Source organism: Euprymna scolopes, chromosome 19 (assembly GCF_053919585.1).
Source record: "Euprymna scolopes isolate OS-2025 chromosome 19, ASM5391958v1, whole genome shotgun sequence".
Classification (NCBI taxonomy): domain Eukaryota; kingdom Metazoa; phylum Mollusca; class Cephalopoda; order Sepiida; family Sepiolidae; genus Euprymna; species Euprymna scolopes.
The window spans coordinates 108,175,738-108,200,816 of NC_136500.1; the positions used below are offsets into that span (position 1 = coordinate 108,175,738).

The 25,079-nt window shown below is 32.6% G+C and overlaps 1 protein-coding gene across 5 annotated transcripts in view; it reads right to left on the reverse strand.

Moving 5' to 3' along the window:
• LOC145239869 (prolow-density lipoprotein receptor-related protein 1-like) overlaps nt 1-25,079 on the reverse strand; it is a 520,067-nt gene that overhangs the window by 105,160 nt on the left and 389,828 nt on the right. For all 5 annotated transcript variants that reach the window (XR_013862384.1, XM_080103450.1, XM_080103451.1 and 2 more), the window contains exons 38-53: nt 24,328-24,447; nt 23,797-23,931; nt 23,352-23,519; nt 22,380-22,509; nt 21,402-21,671; nt 21,077-21,201; nt 20,015-20,137; nt 18,253-18,486; nt 17,316-17,502; nt 13,001-13,205; nt 9,624-9,816; nt 9,370-9,495; nt 6,081-6,209; nt 5,688-5,912; nt 4,666-4,794; nt 3,152-3,268 (exon numbers count right to left, since the gene is read on the reverse strand). Coding sequence is in view for 4 of the 5 variants with exons in the window: in XM_080103450.1 (XP_079959576.1) it covers nt 3,152-3,268; nt 4,666-4,794; nt 5,688-5,912; nt 6,081-6,209; nt 9,370-9,495; nt 9,624-9,816; nt 13,001-13,205; nt 17,316-17,502; nt 18,253-18,486; nt 20,015-20,137; nt 21,077-21,201; nt 21,402-21,671; nt 22,380-22,509; nt 23,352-23,519; nt 23,797-23,931; nt 24,328-24,447 (2,616 nt within the window). In the remaining variant the exon portion in view is untranslated. The remainder of the gene's footprint in view (nt 1-3,151; nt 3,269-4,665; nt 4,795-5,687; nt 5,913-6,080; nt 6,210-9,369; nt 9,496-9,623; nt 9,817-13,000; nt 13,206-17,315; nt 17,503-18,252; nt 18,487-20,014; nt 20,138-21,076; nt 21,202-21,401; nt 21,672-22,379; nt 22,510-23,351; nt 23,520-23,796; nt 23,932-24,327; nt 24,448-25,079) is intronic.

Consider the following 25,079-nt stretch of genomic DNA (forward strand, 5'->3'; position numbering starts at 1 on the left):
TACCCTAATAAACAAAGTCTTTGACAGCATAGATACAGCACTTTCCCTTGACACTAGCGCACAAGTTCATGTATTTGGTGACCTCAATGTCCATCACAGCAACTGGCTTGGATTTTCTACTTACACAGACGTAGCTGGTACCACAACACATAACTTCTCTATATCTCATTCTCTATCACAGATGTTATGTTTTCAACCCGTTTCCCAGACCAGCAAGAACAACATGCATCACTTCTAGATCTGTTTCTGACCACAGTTCCTGATGACTAATGAATGCCCACAGCCCTCTTGGGAACGTTGATCATGCAGTGGTAACGGTTGAAATCGTCCGAAACTCTACAGCCAAAACTGAAGAGTCACTGCTCAAAACAACAAGATATTATAAAAAGGCTGACTGGGAAGCCATCGGGGACCTCATCAGGGACGCTCCATGGCAAAATATCTTTTCACTTCCTGCTGAACATCGCGCAAATGAGACCACTGAATGGTTCAAAGCAGCAATTGAAGTACATGTTCCTACACGCAAATTCTATAGCAAACTCCACTCTCCCCAATGGTTCACTTCAACTTGTGCAGCTGCCATAGCGCAAAGGCAGCATGCATACCACAAATTTAACTGACATAAGTCGAGTTCAAACAGACAGAAGTACATAGAAGCCAGAAATAACTGTAAGAAAGAAATAGCGACAGCTAAGAGAGAATTTACTGAAACCACCCAAAAACCGAGACTTCTGGAAAATCTACAACAGTGTAGTAAATAATGGGCAATCAATAATTCCCCCACTATCCAACAATCATGAGGTTGTTTGCTCAGCAACTGAGAAGGCTAACATGCTTGCCAGACAGTTTGCCTCCAACTCCACACTGGACTCTGCTAACCACCCCCTCCCTGACTTTCCTTTGCAGACAGACGCGACACTAGACGATCTTAAACTCACCCCTGCTCAGGTGCATGCTATCATAAGAAAGCTTGACACTTCAAAAGCATGTGGACCTGATCTCATCCCGGCTGTGCTATTAAAAACGTGTGCCGCCGAAATAGATCTCTCCAAACTTTACAACAAATGCCTTAATGAATCTTACTTTCCTGCCTGCTGGAATACTGCTTCTGTAGTGCCAGTTTTCAAGAATTCTAACAAAAGAACTGACCCAGTAAATTATCGCCCGATTAACTCCTCCCAGTTTTCGCCAAAATATTTGAGACCATAATTAACCAAGCTCTAGTCCATCACCTTACAGATGCTAAACTTCTGACTGACCAACAATATGGATTCAGGCAAGCCTGTTCCACAGCAGACATCCTAACTAATCTCTGAACGTATATACCATTCACTGGACAAAGCAGGGGAGAGCAGAGCGGTAGCTCTAAATATATCTAAGGCTTTTGACAGGGTATGGCATGAGAGTCTTCAAGAAAATCAGATCATACGGCATCACTGGAAGAATGCATAACATAATTAGATCCTTCTTAGATAAGAGAAAAATTTAGATTGTCCTTGACGGTCGTACATCTAAACAATACGATATAAATGCAGAAGTGCCTCAGGGGTCTATCCTTGGACCTTTATTCCTAATATTCATAAATGACCTCCCTGACAAAATTGTCTGTGAGATGAGTATGTATGCTGACGACACCACGCTCTATAACAGACACGACAGGAAAACAAATGAACACATATCTAAAGAAATGGCAGAAACACTAGAGGAAGACCTCCGATCCGTAGTGGAATGGAGACAAAAATGGATGGTCACCTTCAATGTTCCCAAGACTAAACTTGTTTCCTTCAATAATTACAAGAAACCTTCCCTACAATGGCCAATGACTCTTTATCTGAAAGTACATCTTTTAAACTCCTCGGCCTAACGTTTACAGGAAACACGAGTTGGAACAATTACATTGAGAACATTGCCAGGACCGCTGCAAAGAAGGTGGGCTCTCTCTACCGTGCTAGAAAGCTATTAACACCTGAAAGTATCCTATACCTCTATAAGGCCACCATTCACCCATGTATGGAGTATTGTTGTCATATTTGGGCTGGTGCATCTGCCAATAGTCTCTCGCTCCTAGACAAGGTTCAGAAGAGAGTCGCCAATCTGATAGGTCCTGAACTGTCAGCTAAACTTCAGCCTCTGTCACATCAGTGAAATGTTGCATCCCTCTGCCTGTTCTACAAGTACTTTAACGGTGAATGCTCTGACGAACTGCAAGCACTTGTGTACTCTCGACGTAAGTACCCCCGACAAACCCGACAAGCAGCTAAATCCCACCCCTTCACAGTAGAGATCTCTAGATGCAAGAGAACCTTCTACTCCAGTAGTTTCTTCGCCAGAACAGCTAGACTTTGCAATTTCCTTCCGGGTCCTGCTTCCTCAACTGTACTGACATGCAAAAGTTCAAGTGCAACGTGAACCGACATCTTGCTGCCCAACTTCCTACACAGTACCCCTGATGCCCATATCCCTGATAGTAGCCCCCTACAACAAAGTGGCAATGTGCCTATTTTGGGGTGAAAATGTAATAAAAAATTTTAAAAAAAGTTTTTAAAAATAGTGTGCACCATCCCTAGGTGGGGGACCATCATCATGCCAAGTTGGTTTGTCATGATCAGTCCAGTGGTTTACAAACACAATATATATAATTCTACAGATTTTTATAATAATTGGATTACTATTTTCATTTTTGGTTGTTATCATTACATTTTGTTTAATTCAGCCTTCAGTGATCTTCAGATACATTTTTTCAAACCTGGGAACTTTCTAATCATATTTGGAAATCTTCGTTAAACTTGGGAATATGTACAGATTTCAAATTGAATCTTTTTTAACAATTCACAAGGATAGATTGTCCTGATCCCATCAGCCATAATCAGATAGAATAACCTGAATTGACACTACTTTGTAGTAAAGATCGAATCTCTAGAAGACTCATTTAAAACTGATTGTTAACCAATTCTCGCATGAATTTGGGGAGGCCTAAACCTAACAAGCCTGAATAATTCAAATAACCCAAGTTATCAATTCTTCTCTCAAAAATTCTGAAATGTATGAGATATATATATATATATATATATATATATATATATAAATGCTATGAAAAAAAGCAGCGCGATAGAAATTGATGTGGATGCTGCATGTAAAGAGAGGGACTTACTGCAGTTTGATTCATCTGATCCATCAGGGCAGTCATCACTAAGATCACAACGCCACATCTTTGGAATGCACATGTTGTTTTTCTCACAAAGAAAATCGTCGTGTTCATTACATTTAGCTGAAAAAAAGATTTTTAAAAATTCATGTTAATGCTTATTCTAAATTTCTGTTGATCAGAGGATTTTTTGCCCAATATATCTTACTTAAACAAACCTTCAGGCAATACCTTAACGGAGCACATAGCTTTCATGTATTCTTTCAGAAACACCTAAATATTTGTTTGATCCTAGCAATTTGCTCATCTTTAGTGTTGCAGGTGGTAAGGTTTGTGTCTTTCTCAACTGCACCCTACACATAGTCAATAGGTTGCAATCAAGTGAGTTGAGCAGATGTTGAAACTGGTGAAGTCATCAAATTTCTCAAACAGCCAGAAGGGTTTTTTTCTTGAAGAGCGAAACAAAGTTAAATACTGCTGACATATATATGGCCTTCCTGTAACCACCTCCTCGATCTAGCACTTGACAACAGTGGACAACAACTCAACATGATCATCTGAATTGAGTCTGAATTTCTTTCTGAAAATGAGGTGTAGCGTGACGTGGCCTTCACCGAAAACACACACAAAGACCAGTAAAGTTTTAGAGAACTTGATCTTCATGATGTAATGAACTCTGTGTGAACTGTGCACTGTGCAACTGATTCTGACAGAAGTTCTCATCTGAGGAGAACCGGAGCATCCTTGACTCAACTAGGTGTTTGAATTTATTAAGGAGTTCCTAGGATTTTGTAAGACAGTTCTTTTGGGTCTTAGAGGAGAGACTCTTATGAGAAGTAAAAATCCTTGTTTAGTACTTTCTTCATAATTGATGCTTTAATACACCCTCCCTCTCGGCAATATCTGTATTGTCTGGATCTTGCATAATTTTTTTTTTTTTTTTTTTACAGTTTCAACAAATTGTCTACATTATATAGACACGGTTAAAATACCTGCTATGATCTGTCTTGTTATCCACTTTCTCCATATCTTCGTCGTATTTCTCCTGCTTACATTTCACACTCTTTCAAGGTATTCAAGGAGCACTGAGCTGTAACTATGATTTATGAACATTTTAAATCATTATCTCTTGATATTGGGCATTTTTCAGTCATCCATGGTCTTCAAATCTCAAATCTATTCTTTATGGGCAGATTCTATTTCACCCATAGATGAGTCCTTGACAGATACTATCATCGCAGACTAGTTTACAGGATTAGAAGAGTTAACAGGGTCGGAAAGTAATGAGCATTGGAAGAGAAAAACGGTGGAAATGGTAGTGAAAAATGAATTATGGTGTGGTGAGGTGAACACCTTGTTTAAGAGTGTTTTAGACAATTTAGGTTGCAGTGTGCAATTTAACATTAATAGAAACCTGTTGTATTTGTTTAATATATGATGAAATATAACAATGAAAGCAGAATGTAATTCAGCAAAATCGGCAATAATTACATTTCTATTATAAGAAAACTACTCCTTACCTCTGTTACAATTCTGTTCATCCTCACCATGAATACAATCATTTCTTCCATCACATTTTTGAGAATTGTAAATGCAGTAATTAGAACTTTTACAGAAGAATTTGTCTTCTCCACAATATTGATGATCATCTAAAACATGCAACAAAGAAAACCATTAGTAAATATTTTATTAAAAACCATTAGTAAATATTTTATGAAAAACCATTAGTAAATATTTTATGAAAAACCATTAGTAAATATTTTATGAAACACCATTAGTAAATATTTTATTAAAAACCATTAGTAAATATTTTATTAAAAATCGTATCGGAAAACATTTTCTTTTTAAAACATGATCTACATAGAATCTGAAGCCAATCGGGAAGTTTTGAAGATTTGGTTTTATTCATTGATTACAAGAAAACGAATTAAGAAAACATACCAATGTTATTATCATATTTGTTATGTCTGTTTTATATGCTGACATGTGTTGGACAGCTTTTAAAAATTGACTTTCAAACTAACCTTTCTATGGCTAGGTTTTTATCACTTAATTTCAAATTTGTCACTTCTTATTCTGTTTTCCTTGACTTTCCTGTGAACGGACTCTTCTACCTTAATCGTTCTATATCTACTAATCCAAGAACTCTTGCCTATTTATTTTCGATGTGATTAAACCAATAAAGTCTCTTATTTTATACATATCTCCCTAATTTAATCTTCCTCTGAGATCCCCAGCTCTAAGTTTGTCTTACAAACTCACATTACACATTTATTTTACGGTTCTCATATCATTTCTCTTCATGCAATGAGAATTTTCAACTTTCACTGACTAGACATAAGCCTGAGAGATTATTTAATCGAGAGTGCTAGCAGATTTGGATTTTTGGAATTTGAATTTTTATGCTTTTGTGCTTTTTCTTTCGTATTTGGTAAAACTGTTGAGTGAACCAAAATGTTTATGAACAGAAATTCAACTCGCGTGTAATCAGTCAAGCATGATCGGATAAAGAATAAGAAAAAAATAATGTGATGAAACCTACTACATTGTGCTTCATCGCTGTTATCACCGCAGTCATTCTTCATGTTGCACTGGAGTTCATCGAGTATACACAGACCATTGTTACATCGGAATTGGTCATTTTCACACTTACAGTTCACTTCGTCACTGGAATCACCGCAGTCATCATGTCCATCACAAACTTGGTTGTATGGAATGCATTTCTTGTTGATGCAGGCAAACAAAGTCACTGGGCATTCACGATGCTCTACAATTCAACGAGAAAATGTAAAGATATCTAATAAAGTTAACAATATTCCATAGGCATATCCATTCAGGCCTTAAGATGTTATTTTATGGTGATAACAAATGAGCCAATATTGAAGAATTTAAGAAAATACTGAAAGCCATTTTAGGAAGATCAAATATTACTCACGGCAAAAGCCTTTATCTTCATCACTGGCATCAATACAATCAGAGATGTTGTCACACGTCTTTTCATATGGAATACAAGCGTGAGAACTAAGACAAACAAATTTGTTCAGTCCACATGTCCCGTTTTTGGCTGTTAAAAACAAGAAATGAATACACATTTTAGATTAAGTAAAAAAGACAATTATTCAACTGATAAATCTATTTCAAGTTTAGTGGCTAATTTTTCTATTTTCACTTGTTTAAAAATGAAAGCTGATTATTATTTTCAGTTTTTTGTTTTCATTTCATGCTTAAGATTAGACATATAAAATTTTCATTTTGATTAAGTTTAATATCTTGAAGAAATTTTCTTGAAATTTTTTTTCAAATTTAATCAGTTCTAAAAGGTTAATTTTCTTCAGTCTAATCTTAGCCATTTTTCAACTTGATTTGAGAAAAGAATTGCTATATTATTTGAATCATTTATTAAAACCTTGAAAAACACATTATGTTAACAGTTCTTTTAAGATATATTTTACTTAATATTTCTAAAAATCAAATTTATCAATATTACATGTTAACGATAACTCATGTTTATTTCAAGTGACATTCATTTGAAATTACTGACGAAATTCAGTAATAGATTGAATGACATATTCTACCTTGTTTAATATAATTGTTATTTTCCTTCCTCAAGAAGCTAAAGAATACATGGCTATGAGAGGTTGTAGGTTATAGAAGGTCAATGTGTGGGGTCAGACAGGGGATCAAAGATGAATATACCTCTGTAGTTGTGAGAAAATGAGAAGTATAGGAAGAGTTTTCACTGGGATTTATTAGTACTAATATAAAAGAAAATAGAAAATGCAGAGACGTGCGATTGTGGTCATAGACAAACATGTGATGGAAGTACTCCACTGTAGCTCATCAAACTGGCATCAAGCCAATTACCATTACCCTGTTTGATATTGTGCTGAGAGAACACTTTCTAGCTAATTGTAAGTAATCTTTTCGATATTGTCTCAGGAAAACCCTTTCCAGACAATTTACCATCAAGATCATAAATTAAGAAAGAACTCTTCATTTTAAGACTCGTTTGAAATGGAGATGAGAGACCAGAAACTGGAGGTCTTATATGAAGCTGTGTTAAATGTGGTCCTTGTTGATAATAATTCTAAATAAATTCATAAAGAAATGAAAGATCCTAGCAAGAGAAACATGTTTGCTTTCATGATAATTATTAGATTCATTAAAAAGTAATAATTCATTTATTTTATATACAGTCTCTAACAAAAATAAACATTTGTGGGTCTGTATGTGAATTTTGAAATCATAAACAATGATTCTAAAATGCTTGACAAAAGAACATTGTTTAACTGATGGATCATTAACTCTTAAGATTATTTTAACAGCAATTTGTGCAGATATGATTGCAAATAAAACAATTAACTGTACAAATATAGAAATGGCCGACAAGAAAACTGAGATGTATTTTATCTTAATTTTTATCCAAATTAATTTTCTTCATTTTTTGCAGACTGTTATCCTCATCTTCATAGTTGTTATTGTTTCATCATGTTTCGACCAACTCATCCTCTGGCCTACTTCAAGTGAGTAATCATGATGGGATAGGGATGCTGAATGTTGTCTACCATAGTTGTTGCAATTACTGGAATGAATACACAAATTATTCATCTCAAAGAATTCCAAAAAGTAAAAATAATATATTATACCATTCAGTACAGACCCGACAATGGAAAACCAGATAAGAAAACAAAATTGGATTTATAAGACCATAAAATCCAATCTTGATCACCCTTTGGGGCTCGTAGATAGAGGCATCGTGTTTCTATGGTTCCAGGTTAGCATTGTCTGAAGATCGCAGTTTTAATCCTACCGAAGCAAGCCAGAGGATTGGTTGGCCAAAACGTGGTGAGACAACAACTAGGGATACAGTTACAAGATTCAGTGTTCCTATCCTGTGGCAGTCAATCACCCAAAGAAGGCTGTAGGATGAGTTGGCCGAAAATGTGATGAAATAACAACTATGAAAATGAGGATAACAGGCCATAAAATAATGAATACACAAATTACGATCTTAAAAGATTCCAAAAAATAAGAATATATAATTTTTTTCATGTCAGTATTGTTAGTATTTTCAAATTACAAAAAATATTTGGGATTATTAACATGAACCCATCATATTTTGGACGGCTTTATTAGACGTATCATAATATGGACAGAACATGCTAGACATATTGAGACGGGGGAAACTTTCAAAGGTCTGCTATATGGAAATTAGTTCGGTACAGAAAAACATCACTCTTCACTTTGATTCAGGAAGGACTCAAGAGTCTGCAACATTCATGTGAACAACTGGTTTATTCCAATCATTCATCACTTCTTTGCATCATACTGCAGAAGTAGATAGGAGAAGGGGTCAGCTCATGACGAAGATGAAAGACCAATAAAATGTTCTAGAATGAACCGTGTAATTCAAGCGAACTGCTTCATTGTGTGTCAAACAGAAACTCTTACTCACACATCAGGCTACACAATTGTAACAGATAGCAATGCAGGTGTGATTCAACTGAAGGATACATTCATGGGATGTCAATGATGATGAATATTTTCTTTTTATTTACTTTTCTTCTTCACTGATAAATAAGACTAGGACAACAGCATATTCTTTTCATTGTTTTCACTCTCAAGTGTGTATCCGTTGACATCTTATATGCTTTTATATAGAGTGATGTGGTTCTCGGTTAATTAACTGTGTTGAATATATACTCGAGATTCAAAACAATGATAAGAATATTCTGTTTTCATAGCCCTACTGATAAAATATTACTTTCTAAAACCGAGTTACTACCACTAATCAAATATTTGTATGATGAAGCGTTCAATTTAACACTGAGCGAAGGGCTGAGTTTATTTGAATAAAAATAACTGTACAATTATAAAAGAGATAGAGAGACGGATAAGACGACACTGAAGTTTGCGGTAGCAATATCATGAGTTTTGCTTTTTGTTTTTTGTTGGTTTGTTTTGTCATTTTTTTCTTATTGATTAGCTTCTCTTCTTTTTCTTATAGACTAGGTTTGTTTTATTTTTCTTATTGATTAGTTTAGTCTTCTTATCAATTAGTTTTGTCTTTTTCTTATTAATTACTTTCATTTCAAGGATTCCAAGTAGTGTATAGAAATTAAATTATATTGCAATACCAAGTGAGTAAAGCAAATTAATATTTTTATATTCTCATATGAAGTTTTATGTTGCCCCACCCCCATGTCGAGAAAATAGATTCTTACTGCAGGTTTTCATATCCGGCATCAGAGTGAATCCATCACGGCATGCACAATAGGGAGTTGCATGAGTGTCGACCTTGCACATGTCATGACATCCAAACCGATTTTGATAGCAGGGATTCTGTTTGCCTAGAAATAAAAAAAAAAGGTATGCACTGAAAGAACTAAAAAAATTTTTGAAAGAAAATTAATTTAATTTTAAAAGAATTTTTTTTTTTTTTTTAAATAAAAGAAATTTGCAGTTTTTGGGTACGTACAATCATCTGTATCATTTGCAACAGCAATGATACCCATAGGATGCCTGGAAATTCGGTTTCTCATCCAAGTAATTCCTGAGCCATCATATTTATTAGCACGAAGAACTGCCTTCAACATCCAATCTGTCCAGTAAATAAAATTACCATAGACAGCCAAAGCAAATGAGTGCCGTGGCACAGCAGTTACAATCACCTAAAAAAAATAAAAATAAAATCAGCCAAAAGAAATTATTACTAGCAGCACATGTAAAAATTTAATAAGTGTATCCTTCGTTATTGTATATTGCTGCTGTGTTTCCATTCCAGTACAGTGCAAATGGAGTCCTCACAATATTATTACCTTAGTTCAAACTGAAACACACTTATCCAAGAATAGTTTATGGACATCTATCTCCAAAACCCTTGAAGGAGGTTGTGACACATTATTATATAGTGCAAACACCTCACGATATTATTATCTCATCTTTGAACAGAACAGATACATCTTGAATTAGTTGTTTGCAGGAAATATTTTAAAAATTTACATTTAAAACAGTAAGCACAAGACCATCAAAAATGTGAGAAAAATGAGTTAGTCTAAAATGATAAAGATATCTATTCTACTCTTAACTAGAATTGTCTCAGTCACCACAATACCGCATTTACACTAAGAGCTGTCCTAGACTAAGAAAGTATATTTCCATTTGAGTCTCATACTCAACAGCAATATCAGATGAAATTTAAAATATTTTATTTTTTGCTTTGCACTTTTGGCAATTGAGGGATGCCATCTTTGGGATGTTTGGGAAGTGGTTAGTACCTTTAGTAAGGGAAGTCACCATGTTCTTTTCTTAGGACAGCTCGTCTGCTACTGGACCTCACCCAACACTCAGATCTAACCTGTGGCTCCCCATAGCTGTCGTATGCAGCAGTGGCCACAACCCGAGTACTAGCTTTGTGGCACCCAAAGAAGTCCTGGTCATCTACTGCAGCCTGGCAATTTCTCATCATAACGGTTCTCAGTGCCACTGGATCAAGTCTTCCCAGGCTGAGAGAGTGGAATTGCTACGATGCACCGGTTTTCTCACTATAAAACCTTCATGTGCAGATCAGTTGTCAACTCATCACGAATTACCAATCTATCTACACACACTCTTCAAGTCCTGGGGCAATCGAACCGAGGCGAAAGCAACAGGTGTAGGTGAACACTGGCAGTTGAAATCACAAACCTGCACGTAGGCAGTTCATGGGCAAGTAATCACTCTTCTTCCTGAATTCAAGGAGAGTTTGGCAGCACCTGTGGGTGACTGGGTAGCCTTTCTAGGACAGCACTGCCCATCCTTGCGTGAAGGAAGGTATCAGAAACGTTACCCTAAGAAGTTGGAATCAATGATGCGTCATGAAACTACACATCCCTCTCAGCAAGACCAGATACCTCACAATCATCAGTGCTTACGCCCCTACACTTACAAGCCCAGATGATGCTAAGGAGCAATTTTATGAACAGTTTGACCAAGTCATCAGGTCAACCCCACCGACCAACAAACTAATCATTCTTGGAAACTTTAATGCAAGAGTGGGAAGGGACTACAGCAGCTGGGAAGACACAGAGTAGGTAAAATTAATGACAACGGCTTCTCCTCTGCAAGTGTACAGAGCATAATCTTTGCATCACCTTTGTTCTGGGTGGCAGACAAGTACAAGACCACCTGAATGCACTCAAGGTCAAAACACTGGCACATGATTGACTTCATCATCATCTGCCAACAAGACATCAGTGATGTCGGTGTGGCCTGTATCATGAGAGGCGCTGAGTGGCCTGTGTCATGAGAGGCACAGATTGATCAGGGCTGTACTAGCGCTGCACATTGCACCATCCTGTGGAAACCAACCTAAGACTGTCAGGGCTTCATATAATATTGCCAGGCTGAAGAACCCACCCTACCAGCCATGATTCCATGTTAGATGAGAAGCTCCAAGATGGTGTGACCACCGAAGACAGTATCGTTTCAAGGAAACAGTTAGTGAGACTGTGAAGGAAGTCCTTGTACACATCGTATTGTTTTGATGCTTCATCTTCGATTACGTCTCACAGCCATAAAAGTGCACAGATTGAACATGTCTGTACATCGTCTCTCTTGTATACAATGTGTTTTGTAGTCATTAAACTCGAGTGAATAATAATGGCAAGTTTGTTTTTGGTTTGATATTTCATTTGCTTAATTTGTTTACGTTTCAAAGTTTTTGAGATGATCATTGATAATTTCTATTATTAGAATCATTTGAACTACTGTTCTAATCTTGTATATTATTCTCACAACTATTATTTGGATAATCAAAATAATAAAGATAAAGTTATGTCTTATTTGCTGAATGGTTTACTGCTATTCACAATTTTGGAGTAAATATTTTCCCAATTCAAGCCAAAAAAATAAAAATGTTCGTCATTGTGAATTATCCTTCTTTACTAATTGTGAATTAATATGCGTGAATGAATGTTAGTGGCACTTTTCAAAATTATGATATTAATTGATCTCTTAGCTAATCACAACTGATATAAGTATATAAGCTATACATAATTTTTGTTTTTGTTTTTCACCTAATATTTCATTTATGTGGAGTTAAACCAGAAAACATTTCCATCTATATATATATAAAAGGCAAAACACGCATGCAAGCTTTTGTATGTCCAAGAAATGCTTTTTTCGCCAGGGTTCACTGCACTATCGCTTGGAACTTCTTATATACTGTGTAGATCATAATATTTAATTGCGAACGCGCATCGCAGCTATATTTATTTGCATTGAGTTTTACATAATTCTTGCTATTTTGGAAACAAAACCAGACAAAGTTGGGTTAAAGCCAAACTCCAAAGAACTATCCCGCAGTTAAAATTAAGTGCGGAATTTACTTTCCTTTGACCTAATTAGATTCGCCACGCCCCTGCCATTTATAAACGTTAAACTGAAATTGCTTTCAGTTACTTTCCTTTCGTGGGTGAGCGGGTAACTTATCAAGGTTTTCACCTCAACGTTCTGGGTTCGATCCTACCTACCTACGAAAACTTTTAAAAAATTTTTTTCAAATAAGTTTTTTTTATTTTATTTTACTTTTTCTTCTTTTTACATCATGTTTGTTGCCCCCCCCCCCGATTTTTCAAAAGAAGTTTAACATAGGGTTTGGATATAACGCCCCCCCCCCCGGGCCCCCACACACACCTACAAACACCCGGACAATGTTGGGTACCCCTGCTAGTACTAAATAATTGATATTTTCATCTGGGTGAAAACCAAACTTGCATGAAAATTGAAACTATGCCAAACGAAATTCAATCAAGTTGATGACTCCATGATATAAGTATTTACTTTAAAAAGAAAAACAATTTCTGAAATACATACCATACGACCAGTGCCATCAAGATGACATCGTTCTATCTTGTCCAACCGTGCATCAGCCCAGTACAATTTTTGTGCTTTGTGGTCGATGGTCAGTCCATTTGGTGTGTGAATGTTGGTCTTAATAATATAGTGAGCATCATAACCATTCAACGAAGCTCTTTGAATACTTGGATTTTTTATATTCCAGTTTGTCCAATACATACGTCTGCAAAAAAAAATTTTTTTTAAATAAAAAATAAAAAAATAAATATTTTAAAATCAGTCAGAAATGGATCACTTTAAAAGAACTCACACTAAACAATAATAAATGCACACAAATTCAAAAGTTTTCAATGGCTGTACCTAAAACATTTTAATGGAAGACGTCGTCCTTTAGTCGTATAACCATTGATGTGCACGGGAACAAGATAATACGCATGTTCAAGTTTTTGTAGTATACTACATACATCATCGGTGTCTACAAGGTTCGTCTAGCATATATATAGTCACTGCTTACATATATAAATCATGACCATTTCAATAGTCTATGTTCCCTGTTGATATTGATGAGGTTATTTTAATTTTACTTTTTTTTTTAACATTAAAAAAGGATGTTTTCCCTTTGTCTTTCTATTCATTCCTTTCTTTAGCATTGTTACATGTTGTTAGAAAGTAAAGAATTGTGAATTGCTATCATTTCTTTGCTCTTTTATACAGCTGGGGTAAATTTACATTAATACACCTGCCTAATCTGCTGTATTTCATTATGACTATTGAATAAATTGTAGAATCTTTATAAATGATTGTGTCAATGTAATTTATAAGAATTTGTACATTTTGTTTGTGATTTGATAAAGATAACATTGAGATCTTTCCTCTTAGGCTTTAATCTAGTAACTGTTATTTTTTTAACTATGTGGTTTGATGTTTTCAATTTTTTATAATAAAAGATGACATGACAATTGATAGAAATTATAACAGTTTATAAGGAGATATATAAATATTGATGTATTATACTTGTAAAAGCTTTTTCATCCAATTTAAAGTTTGGAAGTATATGGTTATAGTAGAACAGCTTAATGCAGTGAGAATTATTTAGCATTATTATTGTCAGTATTGTCTAAGTTTCTAATCATTATTTTATTTGTCTACAATATAATTAGAAAATTGATTATTAATTAGGAGTGGTTTAATGGCTTTTTTAATTCATAAAATAATATTTTCTGGTTTAAGATTAGTTTTGCACGGTTTAATACATTTTTAATTATTGCTATTTTATATCAATGTGGACATTCGCTTTTTTAACCTAGCTGCAAGGGTTAATAAAGGTAGCTTTTTTTGGCACTTATGTCAACGGATCATTAAATCTAAGGGAGATAACCAGCATAAAGATAGCAAAAATAAGCATATTTTGCAAGATATAATTTGGGATGCTGAAATAATCAGTACAACAATGAAAGAATGTTAAATGAAAAAAAAAAAAAAAAATGATCACACACACACAAAAAAGAAATTTGTTTTTCTTTATTTTAGGTAATCAGTCAGCATCAGGATGATTAAAACTTTTTTGGAGATTTTGAAGTATTTAAACCATCAATGTAATTTTTTTTTTAAACGAAAATAAAAAAATTAAAAAATAAATTTGTTTTTCTTTATTTTAGGTAATCAGTCATTTCTATCTATGATTAAAGTAGGAAAAAATAACAACACTCAAAGATTCTGCACAAGATAAAATGTTCAGGGTTTTTTTTTGGGGGGGGGGGTCTCTTAAATAAGGGAAGCATTTTTCTTTGGTTAATTGGACAACAATTTCTTGATTAATTAACAAGTTTATTTAATTTTTGTTGTTGATTAATTAACATAGTTTCATTGTAACAGGTTGTTTACTTTTGTTTTGTGTACGTTAATAATAAGTTTATTTTGTTACTTAACATGGTTATATTTTTAAGTTCGTTGATCAACTTCACTAACTTTTTCCTTTTCGTAAACTGCTTCTGCAATTTTCGGAACTCGGCTACAGTAATCGTGTAATCTTTTTTTTATTTTATTTTTTTCATTTAACATTGTTCTACTGATTATTTCAGCGTCTCAAATTATATCTTGCAAAATATGCTTATTTTTACTGTTTATCTCCCTTAGATTTGATGATCTGTTGACATAAGCGCCGCTTTTTTAATAGGGAGAGGTGATAAATGCATCATTGTTAGAGCCAATGAGAGCATCTAAAAATAGAATTTTGTTATTAAGGTTAATCTCATAAATAAATGTAAGTATGGAGTTATTTTGAAAAGTGCTTTGTAGTTTTTTATGATGTTTTACTTTGATAAAATAAGAATATTATCAACATAGTGAGGATTAATGGAGTATTTAGCAATTAAATATTTTATTTTACAGGTCAACCATGTAAAAGTTACTGAAGGTAAGTCTAAGAACCGATCCCATAGAATCACTGTCAATTTGCAATCAAATCAGCAGTTAAAATAATACTTTTTAGACTCAAAACATATTCGGAAGAACCAAACCAACATATTAGTTTCAGTGCACATGGGAGAATGTATTTCAAACAATAATAAAACTGCTACATCAATTCCACTAGTGAAACATTTTCCTGATAACTCACTGTGCATTTATAAGTTCCAATCTAATGAGATATAATTGCATCCCCTATTCTAAATATAAATACATTCTAGTTAATAATATTAAAATAATGCACAATACTAACATCAAAAGATTAATAAATTTTGAAGTCTTACTTAAAAACCAAATATCCCACAATAATGTGAATAATGAAACTCATCACATTTTAAAGTGTTTAGCATTGTAACTAACATCACAAAATTCTTAGATGTTAAGCATTCAGAATTTTTAATTTTGTAGATGCTTAGTATGTAATTATGTTCGCATGTAACATCTCAATACTACAAATGTGCATTTTAAAGTAAAAAATTATTACTACCACCATATTATTTAAAAATGTTTACATATATATATATATATATATATATATATATATATATATAGAGAGAGAGAGAGAGAGAGAGAGAGATTTATAGGAAAATATGTTTATTCGATCATATTTCACGTTTTATTTATGCCAATCTTTTAATTAAAATTAAAACATGGCATAACAAATTGAAAAATATTTGAAACTTCTATTCCAATTATCGGATTTTGTAATCATACTCATATTCCTTTATTTTCTTTTAAAGCTGATAAGTTCATCATATGAGTTAAGGACTGAATAAATTTAAAAATCGACATAATTACATGAATAATTCTGCACTACAAAACAGGTGCTGTCAAGAATTGTGCATTTCAACATATTTAAAGAAATAAACGGTAAGATGGTCAACATCTAGAAATTTTAAATCTAAACTTGTATATATAATGTTTTAAATTTTCTTTATAAGAAAACATCCTTATTCATACAATTGTTTCTGCTCATTTAAAAGACATTTCTTTCTTTTCTGTTTCTGAAAAAAAAAAAAATAAACAGTTGTAAGTTAAGATGTTTTTTAAATTAAACTTTAACAATGGCATAAGTTATTAAACTTTTCCACAATTTCGGTTTTTTGTAGTTCAACTAGATGTTCAAAGGTATACACTAAAAAATGGTCATATATAACATTGATGAAAACATTGTGACTATAAGAACAAAGATGATGGTTGTTTTTGTTTTACGGCATATCAACCTTTTTCAGGTAATTTAATGCCAAATCTAGTTATTTTGAGGAACGATTTTTAATGGAGTATGTTTGTTTTTTAAGTCGGATTCTATTTAACCCATAGTTGGGATCCTTACAAAGTACTACCACTCCGGGTCAGAGTGGACCTGGAAGCAATAGCAATTAAAGGGTGGCTCCACACTCCCCAAGGCCCGCAAGGTGGGGCCTCACCATCGGATATAGTTTTAGGTCATATCCAGGACCGTTGTATAAAGGGTTCTTTTTAAAAAATTTTAAGATATGAGAATATGGTGTGGGGACTGTTTTTATCAAATAACTCTTTAATATTGTTTTCTTGGTAGAATCGATTTCTTACTGTTACAAAATCAGTACATTCAATTAATATGTGTTTGATTGTGAGTGGTGTTTGACAAGGTATACAGATGGGTTGGCTTTCTTTTTTTAGCAGATATGAGTGGGTTAAGTGAGTATGGCCTATTTTTATTCTTGTTAGTTTGACTTCTTTTTTTCTGTTTAGTTTCGTATTTTGTTCTTGTTTTTTGATTTTTAGCATGATTTCGTGAAGTTTATTGTTAGGGTGTTCATGAACAAAGATGAAAATAATTATCCAAATAATGAAAATGATGTAGAATTATTTGAAAGCGACTCACGATTCGCAGCTGTTTATAACAATCGCACGAAGATAATCATCTTTTGTCAAATTCAAAATTGTTTCTGGCTGTGGATCGACCACAGTGTCATTGACATTCAGACGACTGATGGAACTGTGAGTGTAGCTGGTCCAGTAGAGATAATCAAGTTCAGAGCTGTATGCCAAACCTTCAGCAGATCCGACATCTGGAAAAAAAAAGATATAAAACTTACCAATTTCTTCTTAAACACTTTTTCTTTTATTGAGAAAGATAGTAAATAAAAAAAGGTGATCGTAATCAACAACGATCCCTCCAAAAAATTTTAGTTTTGTAAAATTGAGTTTCTATTAGAATGTTTTTAATGATGAGTGAAATTTACTCCAATTTCATAATCAATATGATTTTCTGTTATTTACAGTTTAAATCTCATTAAAATCAAGTGTCAAGAAAATGTATGGAGTGATTAACGAATACAGTTTTTTGCTTCTTTTATTTTAATATAGTAAACAAAAAAGAAAACAAAATGTAGGTGATCATAATCAACAATGCTGTCTACATTTCATCTAGACAGAGGAGTGCTGGGTGGGGGCAGATATCTAAGGTATTAACAACAATAATATCTTAAAATGATATGGAAAGTCCAAGACAATCAACAGCTATTTTAGTTCCAGCCTATGGCCAAGCACAAAGTATTAATAGGGGGCAGGTATATCATCTCAACTTAGATGGAGAACAAATTTCTTTCAATTTTCTTAATAATATTGAAAGACTAGGGGAGATAACTTTCTTTTAGAGTTATCTTCCCCTGTCTTGATTCTACAAAAGCTTTCACCCACCATTGAAGACGTCTAATTATTTTATTCACTTGATATCTGGTCATAATATATGCTAGTGAAACCCGGTGGTTTACTACATTACATGGTATTTTTTTTACAACTATTGAGGGAATACTTACTTCTTGCAAGGATTTTAAAATGTGAACCATTCAGTGATATGGAACCAATTTCACTGCGCTGAATATCTGAATAAAAGATTCTCTGCCTTTTATAGTCAAAAGAGAGGCCAATGACATTTTTCATGTATGTTCTATTTTGCATTGGTCGCACAGGAGGATTTAAATTATTTTCGTTGATCATGTGGATGCCACGGATTGAAGTAACTTCAGAGAAGAGCAAATAGGCATCATAATCTGAAATTATAAAAAGAAGAATGAAAAATGTAATCAAAGTTGTGATAAATACAAAACAAATTTCTTATAGAAAATAATTTGTAGGACATTTACAAAGAGAATCTGGTTTTTGTTGCAACTACATTAGCAATAACTTTCTAATTTATAAAAATTGTGCAGTTTAATATATGATTTTGCAGCTGAAATTATTCACCACAACCATAAACTCCCTGAAAAAAAAAAAAAAAAAAAAAAAAAAAATTGAAATGCTTAAAAATACAAGCTCGTTGAATTTACAAACAATAGAATGCAAATGAAAATGTCTAAAGAAGTTCTATTTATTTTAAAATAGCAGGGTTGCCAGGTATTTCCCTGCACAAAAGTGTTACATATTTCTATTAAAATTTTATCTCTCTACCTCTCTTTAGTCATCATGTTTTCTTGCTCTTTTTCCCCTCACCTTCCAGATATACACACTGATAATTCTTTTATATAATAAATTCCTCAAGAAATGATTTGGCACTTTCTTTTCAAATTAATACATATCAACACTGAAAATCTTACTTTCCTAGGGTTTTTCATCTGCGGCAATGCCAATCATGAATATACAAAATTTGTGGTTCTTTATTTTGTAGTTTTTTATTTTTAGCTAGACATTTTTTCCTCTTATTTTTTCTAACACTGGTCAAATAAATAGCAATTATTAATAAAATACTTTTTATATTTGCACTTTTTTTCACAAAAACTTATATTCTATCTTTTATGAAGTATGCTTAGTTCTATAAATCTAGATTTATACAAGTGAACACCAAAACAAACCTCAATTAAACCTTGAACAATTGAAAAACTGTTCTAATTTGAAATACCCTCCTTGAAAATTAACTTTAAATAACTGGTATTTTTTTTACATAAGATCCACTTTTATAGGTTTTTTGCTATGCTGAATACGAAAATCTCATTAAAATTTTGCATAGACAAGTAGTTATCGAGATATAAAGATCTGTATGAAGTAGACTTGTTTATCACGCATGCATGCACGTAAAAAGATGGCCACCAAAGAATTATAGTGTATAATACAGATCTTTATAGCTCAATAACTACTTGTCTCTACAAAATTTAAACCAGCATAGTCAAAAACCTATAAAAGTCGTCATTTTAAAGAAAATTGTGGAGGTAGACCTAATGTAAAAATTTATCAAATAACTATTTAATAAATGTTCACTTCATTTAATAAAATGTATTGAATTACTTGTTAATATATATGAAACCAGTGTGTATGGAGAAGAAAAATCATACAATAAAATGACAAGCATAGCCACATAAATTATTTATTAAACCAAACTTTTAAAACTAAATAGCCAATAAAATGTGCAATGACTACTCATCAAATATTTTTAAAATAGTAAAAATGTCTTCCTGATCATAGGCAGGTTTTTCAGCTAAATATTACTATCAGCGAATACTGACCATGGAAAAGAATGATAAACAGCATAGAATCTAAAATAAAAATTTTTTTATAAGTTTTGAGAGAAAATAAAAATAAGTTTACCTTGACATGATTTACCATCTTGATCAAGTTGTCCATAGGAACAAGTGCATGTAGCTTTGTTTTCAGAGTTGAGAAGGCAAAGATTCTCGCAGCCAGTGGTGTTATCTGAACAAACATTCCAATCTGAAAAGTTGAGTAGAAAGAAAATAATCAAAGCAACAAATTTATTTTGATTTACAAATGAAAGATTATAGACATTTAAGAAATAATTAAACAATCAAACCATACATTTATGTGTGTGAGGAGTCAACTAAAGTGGGGAGTTGTGCAGCAAGATGTTTGTTCACATATTTATATTTTTATATATTGGTAATCTGAAAAATATAAATCAGGAAGAGAATTCCAAAGGAAAGCGGTCTGAGGAAAGAAACTATAAGAGTAGAAAGTCTTTCTATGTCTACGGATCTCTACGTGAAGGGATAGGATTTTGCTGCTAGTAGAGTGGGTCACAGGCATTTTCTTTGAGTGGAGTAGATTCACTGAAGTACATTCTGCGCAAAAAAGCATAGCGATACAACTGTGGTGACGTGACAAGGACTAGAGTTAGGCAGATAGTGTGAAGTCTGTTAGTTTTTTGTATCCTGTCCAAGAAAAAGAGACTAATGGTTGGTACACCAATGCAGATGTGATAACAATATTCCATCCATGGGTGAATGTGGCTTTTTAGAGATATAAGAAACAAGCAGTTGTGGAAAGTTTACTAGCCTAGTAAATAGAGGCCACCTTCTTTATAGCAGAATTGGCAGTATTTTCAATGTATCTATTCCAATTTATGTCGCCTGAATATGTTAAGCCAAGGAGTTTAAGCAGGGGATTTAAGAAAAGAGTGCTATTGGCCATAGTAATCAGTGGTTCAAAAGGTATTTTATAATTGTTAACGGAAAAGAGTTTTGTCTTGGTAGCATTGAATGTGACCATCCATTTTTGTCCCTACTACAGACTGGAGGTCATTTTCTAAAGATTAAGGCCTTCGATGTATGTGTGATTTGCATGTCAAAAATAACAATTCACATTGTTTTCAAGTTGAAATATATCAAAAGGTGAACAACTAAAATCACTTACCATCTGTATTGGAACTGTGAAAGACTTTAATATCTTTGAGTTTGCTTCCCTGGTTTGTTTTCAAATAAATCAGATTACTGCCGTCATTTTTATTTGCTCGGATAATTGAGCCAGATTGGTTAGCACTGCAAAATAATTACAATCCAAATCATGTCAGATATATATATATATATGTAAAGGTTATGAGGGTTTTTTGAAGCATGAAAAACGATGTTACTTTTTGTATTTTATATTTTTATTGTTATTTTTTAATGAATAATAATAAAACTAGAGGATGCAATAATGGTGTAAAATACTGAAGTGAAGGAAAGGAGAAAGCAGTCACCTGTCAATCCAATAGACATGATCTTCAAAGAGAGTGAGAGACATACATTGCATCGTGTGCGCAATAGTGTGGCTTTCGTTGCCGTTGATGCTGATCCAACCAATAGTGCCAAGCTTTTTATCACACCAATATAAGCGATCAGTTTCATAATCTATAGATAACCCATGAGGCATAGCAATAGTCTTGTTTAAAAGTATCGTCCGTTCACTTCCATCAAGACGAGCACGTTCAATAGCAGGATGTGCTCCGCAATCAGCCCAAAACATATACCTAAAAAAAAAATTTTTTAATTAAGTAAAATAAGGAAAATTTTTATGCAGATTTTCTAAAATATTTTATTCAAGATAAATCATTAATTTTTATACTTCAGCATTAATAACTGCAAATAAATGCCTCAAAATTTGAGTATTTCAGCCAATGGCAAACAAAAGCTGAAAGGGAGATGAATTTCCCAACATGGAGTCATAGCTGATGTGTGTGAAAAAAAGGCAGTGAAAAAAAGAAACAAAAAAAGAAAAAAAAAAACGTTTTTCTTAAACAACTTCAATCAGTTTCAATTAAGAAATTCAAAATGAAAAAGTTACCAAATCTGCATGTGTTGTGGGGGAGAGGGTCGGCATTCTTTGATGAAACAAAATTCATCTCCCTTTTCATGAATTGAAGTTTAAACATTCATAGTAAAATTAACATTTTCAGTTTTTAGAGAATTATCATAAGAGGGAAAATGATGGGAAAATAAGATTAAGCCATTAATTGCAAAATTCATTATAACATGTTGCTTCTATAATATAGGAAAAAAAGAGTGAAATGTATAATGGAAGAAAATTGAAAAGAACTTAGAATCAAAAAAATATAAATTTTATCAGTATTTATAATAGCTTGAAAAGACATTTGTTTCCATTAGTATATAATTATTAAACTTATTACTATTTTCATTACAATATTTGATTTAGAATCATGAAAATAAAATTGTTATACCCTTTCATAGGATGCACAACAATGGAACGAGGCTGATCAAGTCCATTAAATATAAGAACATATCTATATTCTCCATCCAGTCTGGCTACTTCAATGGTAGAGTAACCACTGTCAGTCCAGTAGACATTTCCTGTAAGTAATAAAATATTTTAAAGTAGGTAAGAAATAAAAACTGAAAATATAATTAATTATCATTAAGATTAAAAACTGAAAAAAATAGCTATGTAGATAATTCAATTGAAAAAAAGAAAAGAGAAAAAAGTATTAAAAAGTCATTCAAATTTTGAAGGTGTCAGCAGTATTTTTGTAGAAATTTAATTTAATTGTTCCTACTTATTTGCCTCTCCCACAAGAACAGAGTTAGGCAAAAAGGTTAGTTTTTAAAGTGAGGACAAATTTAGCTTCCTTAAAAAGGTCAATCTGAATTAAGGCAAAATTAAAATTAGCTCAGTCTAGAAGTATTTCTTCTTGACTGATTGAGGAGAGAAAAGAACAGATACTACACTTTGCTCCTTGCTCAAATAAGTTGGGGGTGATTCACTTATTTTAATGATCAGCAAGCAAAGCTAAAAATGTATTGCAAGAGATGTGAATAATTACAAAGAGTTTAATATTTTTGAGCTTGCATTAAATTTAAAAGCTAAGAAAATGACAAATATTCAAAGTTTCATCTTGACTCAAATTATGTTCTATCCATGCTCATTCCTTGATTTTTTTCATTAAAAATATTTTATGAGACGTAGAAAAACAGAAAATTAAATTTCAAATATTGTATTTAAATACAAGAGGGATTTTCAACAAAAAAAACAAAAAATGTGATATCAAAATTTTTTCAGGAATTGTAGTACATTCTAAATTAAATTGTTGAATTAAAATTTTATTTAAAATGAAATGCTTTAATTTTAATTACATACAAAATTTAACAAGCATAAAAAATAATTGGCAGTGAAAATATCCAAAGTAAATATTTACCAGCAACCCAATCAACTGCCAAACCTTCCACAGAGTTCAAACCATTCACAGTATTTTGTGCGTCAATTGTTTCTCCTTTTGGTACAATTGTCTCACGTCCTGTAAGATCTCTTTTGATACGAGAAATTGTGCGAGCGGTGATATCCACCCAATAAATATAGTCATCTTCTGTTAAAAATAAATAAGAAGTGTATTTAAAGAGAGAATAGATAAAAGAAGATGCATCAAGAAAGTACAATGAAAGAAATATGGAAATTTTCATGTATTTTATTATTTAGTCATTTGGGTTCTTATCACATCAACTATTTTACTTTCATAAATGAGTACAAAATAAGTGAATTGTAAAAAAAACCCCAGACAATTATAGTAAATGAACAAAATTATTATATGTGACTGTATCTATTTAAGTATGGAAACAAGAAATTATCAAAAAAAAATGTCTTACTTGCATAAAAGTCAATAGCACTTGCCATGGTGATGCGTGGTATTGTGGGCAATGCTTTCACATTGGAACTGTTAACATCCAATGGAATTCCTCGGATTTCACTACTTACACTGTACATCAGAAATGTACTAATTCCTGGTGGAGGAGAAAAAATTAGATTCAGATTGCAAATAAATCACTTTCTTAGATGTTCATGGTTACTGTAATGAGAGACTAAATAAAATTAAATGATTCAATACAATTTATTTAACTCATATTCAGAAACATAGGCTAACATAAAAATAAGCACAAATTTAAACATATCAAAATCCTGGAAATAAATAATATCAAAAGAATAAAATAATATTTGCTATATAAAAACAAATAAAAAAAAACTCTGATTTAATGTTCTTTTTTAATCTTCAGATAGAGTTTGAAATTTGAATGTAATTTGATCAAAAGAAAAAATAAGAAAAACAATTCATTATTTTCTGTTATAGCTTTCTATTCTCAATTTTCTTAGCAATAATAAAAAGTAGAAAACTGATATACCTATACATTTATTGTCTTTTAATTGATATCCTGCAGTACACACACATCGTCGACTGGTTTCATTTTGAGGTAGACATAATTGAGGACAATTTCCATTGTTGCCAGTACAGCCATTTTGACCTAAGTATGAAAAAAAATTTATAGATTTTGATTTCAACAAAAGACAAAATAGGAATAAGATAATTATGTCTTATGTTTAAATTGAATCATATCATGTGATTGTGAAAACTTAACTTTGCTAAATCCATTTGTAGTTGAACAAAACAACTAAAAGATAAGATTTAAGAGTCCAATGAGCCAAGAAAAAGAAAGCATTGTTTTGTCTGTATGAGTGTCGACTTGCGTGTAAGTGAATTTGTGAGACTGTGTATAAGCTGTCACTATATTTAATATGATCAAGTTTTCTGTTGAGATACCGATGGTCTTGCAACCAAAGCTAGATTTAGTTTGATTGCAAAGAATCTGTATAATAGTGTTGATTGACAAGAGTTCATTTGGCAAGTTCAGTATCTAACTGTGGATTGTTATTGGGTTTTCACATATGTAGCAATTGCTAACAGTTGCTAGGCTTCCAGGACATTTCTTACTGGTTGGTTGAAATTCAGTTTGGTAATCAATCTAGATATAAGTATTTCAGCCAAAAAATATTGAATATTTTATAGAGATTGTTTCTCTGCTGTTGTTATCACTAGATTATATTATTATTATATTTAGTCGAGTATGTGAGGTAGATCGACAAGTATAAATTCATA